The sequence below is a fragment of the Astatotilapia calliptera genome, chromosome 18 (assembly GCF_964374335.1).
Source record: "Astatotilapia calliptera chromosome 18, fAstCal68.1, whole genome shotgun sequence".
In the NCBI taxonomy this organism is placed as follows: domain Eukaryota; kingdom Metazoa; phylum Chordata; class Actinopteri; order Cichliformes; family Cichlidae; genus Astatotilapia; species Astatotilapia calliptera.
In genome coordinates this window covers 9105605-9114579 of record NC_137439.1, presented here as the reverse complement: position 1 = coordinate 9114579, position 8975 = coordinate 9105605, and the positions used below count along the sequence as shown (strand labels likewise).

Here is an 8975-nt window from a genome sequence, read left to right as displayed (position 1 = left end):
AAAGCTGTTAGCATGACCTTTTTTATCATTAGATTGTGCCACACCAGCATCTGAGAGAAAAGCTTTGAGTTTGATTTTGTGTTTGTTTTGCAGGCACTCAGGAGAATAAGTCATGATGTTTCTTGTGTTTGTCATGCTAGTATCTCAGTGCTTGTCAATCACCAGTCAACAGTGTCACCACTGTGAACAACATCCTTCGACTGTTCGAGCCAAAACCTTCGAGAAGTCCCTGCAGCCGCTTCAAAACTCATCACTGAGCTCGATCTCTCTTTTAACACGCTGGAGACAACAATGAAAGAGGACTTTCTTTCATATGCTGCTTTGAGGGCTTTGTTCGTGAATAACAACAGAATCAAAACCATCCATGAAGAGACATTTCACCCGCTGATTAATTTGGAGAAACTGGACTTCCACAAACCAGTTGGAGACTTTGTCTTCTGGATGGTTTCAGAAGCTGATTTCTCTCCACTATTTCAATCTTTTGGGAAAAAAATATACAACACTGAGTCCGGGAAACCTTTTCGTGCCACTGAGGAGCTTGAAGACCCTCTATTTTTGAGGAGCTTTCCTTCAGTCTGTCAGTGAAAGGGATTTTGTTGAACCTTGAAACTGCCGTGACCCTGTCCAAAGACCAGCTGGCCACCTGGCCGGGTCAGTCATGGATATTCACAAATACCCCATAGTACTGGTGGAAAAGAAATATCGAGGGAAAATCCATGTTCAGACCATGTTCAGTGTGTCGTGACACTTGCACGATGGAAGAACACACCCACTTGTTGGTGCCAGAAGAGCCACTGAGAAATTATTGTTTTAGCTGGCTCATTACAAGTCGATGGCTGGTCACCTGGAATAGCATAAAACTCTGGAGCGAATAATTGCCCGATTTTACTGGCCAGGAAACTGTTTTAGACTTAGAGCTTTTTATTGTCATTGTGCAGTTTCTTGCACAGTGAAATTGGGTAAGTGGAGAGCATAGAGCCGCTGTATCTGTGCGCACCACCATCTTGCATTTCTTGCATGTTTGGATATGCGCCGATGGTGTGCGTCCAATGGTGTCAGCTGGTGAACCAGCTGGTCATTCAAAAAGCACCTTTATGCCCCTCACCATTAATGGAGGTCCCATTTGAGCGCATTGGCATGGACCTCATTTTATCGATGAGAAAAAGAAAGTCTTTAGTTCAGCTGTTGTTAACTGATCTTGACTTTGTTAATTAAACACTGCAAACCTGCCTTCAGTGTGTCCTGTACATGAGGTCATTTAGTACACCACAGCACGGTGAGTTTTTTTGAGCTGATGAAGTTCAGCCAAAACAGGAAACTTGCAGCAGGAGACAGCAACTTGTTAAAATGTTATAAAAGGTACAATGAAAGATTTTCACCCTACAGGGTTGTCAATGATCCAAGGATAAATGTCTAATTTGGTAAAAATTTTATAAGCCATTTCTGGAGAGACTGCAGTGGAAATGTTGTCACTTTTGGACTTTGCTACCTGCAGCTAAACATTTGCAGCTAAATCATTTATTTAAAAGCAGAAGCTGCAACTGATCGAGGGAATATTTGTCTGAAAACTTAAACTGAACTCCAAGGGTACCATTGCTCCAGCTTACCATCTTTACCTGAGTGAATCAGTTTGTTGAACAATCTAAATGATTCAGAAACTTCTGTGACATCAACTTAACTAAGGCTCATTACAAATTTCACAAAACACTGCTGAATACTTTTAATATTTTTTTATTAGTTATTTTTGTTTTTGTTGTTATTTTGATTTTAATAAAACAAAATAAAATAAAGAATTAAATCATTTCTTTGTTTTTTTAAATTTAATTTATTTTACAAATAAATTAATAATAATATTAATAACAACAATAAAATTAGTGCTGTCAGCGTAAACGTCATTAGGTAAAATGACGTTAACGCTGACAGCACTAATTTGTTGTTTCCAGAGAGCAAGCCAAACACTGGTCCAGAAAAGGACGATCTCTAGTAGATTTTGTTTTAGCCTCCTAGGACCTGGTGTCCACATATGTAGACATAACATTTTGGGTTGTCTAGACCAAAATACAAAATTTTGCTCTTCAAAAACCTGATATCCACTTATGAGGGAGGACATTACACTGCCACTGTTCAATCGAAATTTAAAATGAATGTCCTCATATGTGGATCTCATTCTTTTGAGAAACAAAAAAAAGATAGTCCGAATCTGATGTCTTTGTTTTTACATTCATCAGGTCCCAATCAACCCAAATGGCACAGAGAAATTAAAAATGCATGCCATGAAAGTTCAGGTCTTAGGAGGTTAAAAATGTCCCTGCTGATGAGACCAGTGAATGTGGGGCGACGGTGGCAAGAAAAAACTCCCTCCTGGAGGAAGAAATCTTGGGAGGACCAGGCTCTCTGGGAGGACCCTTCCTCCTGAGGGCAATACTTACCTATACTTGTCCTCCAGTGTGCGATGGTGGGCTGGGACGACTGCTTTTCCTTCTCAGCATGACGATGACCTTAACTTCCTTCCTTCCTTCCACTTCCTGTTTCAGAACTGAGAATGAAGACAAAACTGGTTAACAAGGTAACAGGACATTTAAAAATTCTCTCACTTCAGGATGAGATGCTGTGTCTTCTTACGTTTCTCTTGTAAAACAGGATGTAGGCCGAGTGCTGCTGTTCCTCACAAACTGCCGATCCGGTTGTGTGGAGCACCTGTGCGTCATTATAGGTGAGCCAGCGATCTGATGTAGAGTGCTGACTCTCCTCAGGATGGACAGAACTACAGATGTAGTGTCCTGAAATCACATTAAGACAAATGAATCCAACTTCTGGAAGTCAACTGATTCAAGCAAACAGTGATTTTGACTTAGTGCTTCTTAGAACATCAAAAGCTCTTGTGTGTGAGTCCTTCACTGAAAAGTAGCAAGTTTTCATTTTCTGTTTGTCACAAGTCTGTTGTTTTACCTGACTCTGTGCCTCCATAATGACTGATGATGCTGACAATACTATAACAGCCACCACCCTGAGAAGGAACAAATCCAAAGAGTGTTAGTTTCATAAAGTCTCACATCAGTGCCACAATTAAGCTGATTTGCTGAGGCTACGTCCACACTAATGCGTTTTCGTTTGAAAACACATCGTTTTCTCTCCGCTTTGACCTCCCGTCCACACTGAGACGGCGTTTTCCTCAAGGAAAAACACAGCATCTTGAAAACGCTCTCGAAAACGCATACATTTCAAAACGGAGTTGTCCCGTCGCAGTGTGGACACTCGAAAACGCAGACTTTCTAAAACGATGACGCATTTTAGTCATGTGATGCAGTCATGTGAGCAATTAAACAAAGATAAGCCGAGTGCATTATACAGCAGTTGTTTTGATTGCTCTCAACTTTGACAGCCCTAAAAACGATTAATATCAGTTTGTACATGCTCCGGATAGCTTTTCTTCAAATTCTGTAATTCTCACTCACTTTTGCGCATGCGCAGGACTGGAACATAGGCGTTTTCGGCCGTTTCAATGCAGACGCACAACTATTTGAAAATGACTGAAAACGCTAGTGTGGACACGGAGTTTTCAAATCTATCCGGGCTAGTGTGGACGTAGCCTGAGACGTTCTGCAGTCTGTTTTTACCTGATTGGATGGCACCACCAAGTCCCTCTGCAGCCTGACGGGGTCATCCACCTTCTGAATCTTGTAGGTTTGTGTAAAGCCAAACCTCTTCAGATGCAAGATCAGAACTCTGGCAGAAAAGAAAAAAAACACAAACAAGGCAGAAAATAAGAAGAATGAGTGTCAAACACAAACAGAAGATGGGAGAAAACGACTGCTCAAATATTGTCTCGAAAAACTCTGATATTTGATGCGCCACAGTTTGGAAACCTGGTCAGTCGATCAATTCTGATGTGACCTTACTCACCTTGGCAGTGTATCAAAAGACGACTTCAGTTCTGAGGCCGTCCCTCCACAATCGCAGCGATATTCTATTTCTTCTTCCTGAACAACAGCACAGAGAAAACAGGCTTTATGGTAGAAAGAAATCTCAACATATGCACACACACGCATACACACAAACACTAACAAAAAAGGTGTGTTAAGATCGCTGACACTACAACTCTATTGGAATTTGTGATCTTACCTTCAAGTATGTCTCTAACATGTTTATCACAGACCCCTCTGGAACCAGGTCAAGAGACAAACTGGTGAATTCCTCTTGCTGTGATGAGTGGTGACCGCAGCTACACATTTCAGGAGTAACGTAGTTAAAGTAAAGATCAGGTACGTGGAAAAGAGGTATATGAAAATATTGCAACCAGCTCTGCGTTTCTGAAAGACAGGCTTACCTCTTGCATGTCCTTATGTTCTCCATTTTAAAAATGTGATGGTCTTCTACTGGGCAGCTATAACTTTGGCCCAGGAGAGCTGCGTTCCTCTCCAGGCGAGGTGTGAGCCTTTTGACCTCATTGAGGAACAATGTTAGGAATTCATGAGCGTCCTGAAAGAAAAGCAGAGAGATTTAAAACAGTACATCAAAATCAGAAGGTAAAGCAAAAAACGAAATGTCCAAATAGCTGACGCACTTTCTGTGCACTGCCGGTGTATTCGGCAGCTTGATTGCTGAATGCCTTCTTAAAAGCTCTTAGGTGGTGATCTTTAAGGCCATAATCTGTCGACTCATGACAGTCCCTGACATCAATAAGCCTTCTGTAGAAAGGAAGGGTAAACAGACATTTCTGCTGTTAGATCTCTTTGTTCTTCAGGTGTTTGAAGAAAGTAGAAGGTTGACGTAGCGCACCTTAAGAGCTGAGCTTCTGGATCTGTGCTCCACAAAACCCCCTGACGCCTGATGTCTCTTATGAACTCCTCAATGTTGAGGAGGCTCTGCAGGCAGGAGTTCATGTAGCAGGTGTTTCCGATGTTTGGAAACCTGACACACACGCGTAACGTTTACAGTATCAGTGTAAAATAATTCATTTTCTCCACTTTGACAAAGTGACCTTTGATCTTTGCGCACCACGTGTACTCACCCGAAGCGGTCTATAGTCCCAGTTTGACTTTTTATTTTTTTCCCACCGCGTGCTACACTGCTCCAAAAAGGTAAAAACACAAACACAAAATTAGGAAAGATGTCAAGATTCTGAGCAGTGTATGTGCATGTATGCATGAGCTTTGACGCTGAAACATTTTGGAGGACGTCCAAAAGTAGTAAAAAAGATGTAAATACACAAGGTGGAAGACAAATGCCAATAAAAGGGAAATAAAACAGCTCCAACTAAACCACTGCTATAAATATCTCCAGCAGCATTAAAGAGCGGCGCATTTCTTTACCTCTGATGAGACGTAGAAGGAATTTCCTTCTCTGCCACATTTTGTTTGTGTAATTTCTGTTTAGAAACAAGAAAACCAACATCAGTAATGGCATAAAACAAACATACCAAGGGAGTCTCTCCATGAAAAGTGTCCAGTTAGAAAATTTGGTATTATTTCATATTATTTATCACTTTAGTGAGCTGTCAGCTCATGAAGCAGATATATAGGAATATCTTTAAATAAAATAAAAACAATTTATTCATGCTTTAAATTGAGTTTTAAAGTTTGTCCTATGAAATACAAAATCCTTCATTTGGTTGTGATCAAAATTCAGTTTTTACAGAAATCATCCATGAAGCTTCATTAAAAGATTCAAAAATGCTTATTTACCATAAAAAATATTTAGAGAAACATCCTGCAAGTCCCTTCAAACTTACCTTTCTGTGAAAAAAAAACGTTTAAACATCTTTGAACTTAATTTGAGGACATAGATGTGCTAAATTGCTCTTAATTCTTCTCATTTAACTGTGATGAGTAAATGCTTGATGACAGGGACTCTTTCCATAAAACATACCTTCCAGAATTTAAAAAGAAACCAGCGACACTTCTTTTGTGTCTTCACAGTGCTGCTCTCTGCCTCTGCATCGCTGTCAGTTTGCTGCAGAGGACGAACAAACATAAGTTTATTAAAAAAGTAAAGTCACTTTAAATTAACAAGTGCAATTTAAAGAGAAAGTGCATTTCATATGTTTTGAGTAAAAGCAAACCGAGGAACAGCAGAAGTGTCTCCATTTTCTCTTCTTCTTTTGACCATTTTCAGCAACAGAAGCATCCGGGATGCTGATGAGGACAAAAGTGTAAATGTTATTTTTCAAAGTGGAAAATTTTAACAAGGAGTACATGCTGGAGATTGCAGATAAAAATTAATAACTGTAATGGAACAAAATCATGTATTTTGTACATTTACACTCTACATTTTCAAACGCTAATCTCTGAATCAATATAAATTATAGACAAGACTAGAAGTAGTAAAAGATGTAAATACAAAACACCAATAAAAGGGAAATAAAACAGCTCCAACTAAACCACTGCTATAAATATCTCCAGCAGCATTAAAGAGTGACACATTTCTTTACCTCTGATGAGACGTAGAAGGACTTTCCGTCTCTGCCACGTTTTGTTTGTGTGATTTCTGTTTAGAAACAAGAAAACCAACATCAGTAATGGCATAAAACAAAGTATATGGTAAGAAAATACAATATCCTTCATTTGGATTCAAAATTCAGTTTTTACAGAAATCATCCAAGAAGCTTCCTTAAAAGTTTCAAAAATGCTTATTTACCATAAGAAAACATTCAGAGAAATGTGCTGCGAGTCTCTTCAAACTTACCTTTCTGTGAAAAAGAAGTTTAAACATCTTTGGACTTGATGTGATCGCAGCCAAAATCTCCTCAGCTTTGCAAAAGTTCAACTGAAAACAAGCAGTCAGAGGTTGTATATTTATAAACTTTCAGCATAGAATGTTCATACCCTGAACAGCAAACATCATCGTTATGATGTATGGGGCTAATTTGCATATTTTGGAATGTATGCTCATTTGAACTGTATGGCGCTCGTCTCCAAGCAACTGCTACAAAATACAGGTCAAGTCAAGTGGCTTTTATTGTCATTTTAACCACGTGCAGAGGTACTGTACAGAGTGAAATGAGACAGCGTTCCTCCGAGACCCTGGTGCTATATATGACATATACGGACAAACCCAGGACTACATAAAGTGCAGTGTGCATAAATTGCAAAAATAAACAAGACAAAACAGTGCAAAACGTGACAGAACAGGACGATACAGACACAAGACAATGGAAATGTGCAAAATGCTGAGTATTGTGCAAAAGTAACTAACGTGTGTGAAGGTGTGCGTGTGCCAGTGCAGTCACTGAGTGTTCAGGGGTCTGACGGCTTGTGGGAAGAAACTTTTCCGTAGTTTGGTAGCGAGGGCCCGGATGTTCTGGGACCTCTTTCCAGAAGGCAGCAGGGTGAAGAGTGTGTTTGAAGGCTGTGTGGGGTCCTCCAGCGAGCGGGTGTTATAAGGAGGGGAGAGGGACTCCAATAATCTTCTCAGCTGCTCTCACAATCCGTTATAGAGTACTGCGATCTAATGCGCTGCAGTTACCATACCAGACAGTGATGCAGCTACTTAGGATGCTCTTGTTAGTCCCACTGTAAAAGGTGGTGAGAATGGATGGTGGGAGATGGGCTTTCCTCAGCTTCTGCTTGAAGTAGAGACGCTGCTGGGCCTTCTTGGTTATGGAGCTGGTGTTGAGGGAGCAGGAGAGGTTCTCCGCCAGGTGGACACCAAGAAATCTGGTGCTCTTGACGACCTCCACAGAGGATCCATTCATGTTAAGTGGGCAGTGATCCCACTGTGCTCTCTTGAAGTCAACAATCTCTTTTGTTTTGTCCACGTTCAGAGACAGGTTGTTGACTCTACACCTCTACAGATGGCCCGCAGTGCAACCCTTCAGCTTCCTAGTCCTATATACAAATTTAAAGACCTAGGAGACTTACTTCTCGTCACAGAGTTGTAGCATTCACAAGATTTTCAGAAAACTTGAACTCAAGGTCAAGGTCACTGATATTCAAACTGACCCCAGAACTTTAGTAGATGCACCAATGGTATCAATTCAAAATCCTACGCTTCTCGTTCTCGAATTATTGTCTTGACCAAGCTGAGTATACAATTATGAAACAATCATTTTCCATTTTTATTTCACTATCTGTAACTAAGACAAATAAACAGTATTTGGGACACAAGTCACTATTAAAGTGGTTAGTGAGACTCCACATCTGATAACAGTATAACACACTGCTTATTTATGTAAAATTGTCACTGAAGGGTGCCATTGCTACCATGCAGTGTTTAAAATAATCCACTGTCCCAGTTTGTGCTCAGTGTGCATGAAATGCTTTACACCAAACTCCACTCAAAAAATTTGCCAATTTAAATACGTATCATTAGCAAGCAAGCAACCACACTATAAGTGCCCACTGTTAATTCAACAAGCTGTTAATATTAGATCCATTTCAGACAGTGGCAGTAATATTTTACACTGGGCAGCAAATCAGCACAGCAGGATCTTTCAGAGTGAGACAGAAACTCTGTGTCCTATTTTTTGTTAATTTTTAATAGCTCTTGCACAGCCACTGTTAATGTGATACCTTTGCACCAGATACCCTCCCATGCACCCATCAGTAAAGACTTCTTTTCTAAAGTATGAAGTACTCAGATACACCTTTCTGTACTCCTTACAGGACAATAAACCACTGATAAAAATTTCTGTAGTTAAAAAGGGATATTTGACATGAGAACACTCAACCGTTGGAGGTTATGTGAGGCCTGGAAGGTGGGACTGCTGGAAAATTAAAACGTTACGGCTTGAGTTCCACAAAGCTCAAGGTAAATAAAATACCTTTACAAATTTCTTCCATATTCTTAAAAAATTCTGATAATTTCTTTAATATCTTTTAAAAATTCTGATTGTAGCAGCCAAAAAGGAAATCACAAGGTATTGGCTCTTTCCCGGGCCGCTCAGGATATCAGAGTAGAAAAATATTGTGAATAAGATTTATGTGATGGAATCTACAGTTTACAGTTTCAGTACGACTTAAGTGTGCTTTTGTCAA

At 40.0% G+C, this 8975-nt stretch overlaps 1 protein-coding gene across 1 annotated transcript; it reads right to left on the bottom strand.

Moving 5' to 3' along the window:
- Positions 1–1267: 1267 nt before the first annotated feature.
- LOC145421970 (ubiquitin carboxyl-terminal hydrolase 37-like) lies at positions 1268–7693 on the bottom strand. Its single transcript, XM_080293025.1, has 14 exons — positions 7470–7693; positions 6062–6134; positions 5869–5952; positions 5313–5368; positions 5012–5068; positions 4780–4911; positions 4565–4688; positions 4328–4479; positions 4123–4222; positions 3904–3980; positions 3618–3726; positions 2950–3007; positions 2623–2780; positions 1268–2536 (listed from the first exon to the last, which is right to left on the bottom strand). The coding sequence occupies exons 1-14, from the start codon at positions 7691–7693 to the stop codon at positions 2531–2533; spliced, it is 1410 nt and encodes a 469-aa protein (XP_080149151.1). The 3' UTR covers positions 1268–2530.
- Positions 7694–8975: the final 1282 nt, after the last annotated feature.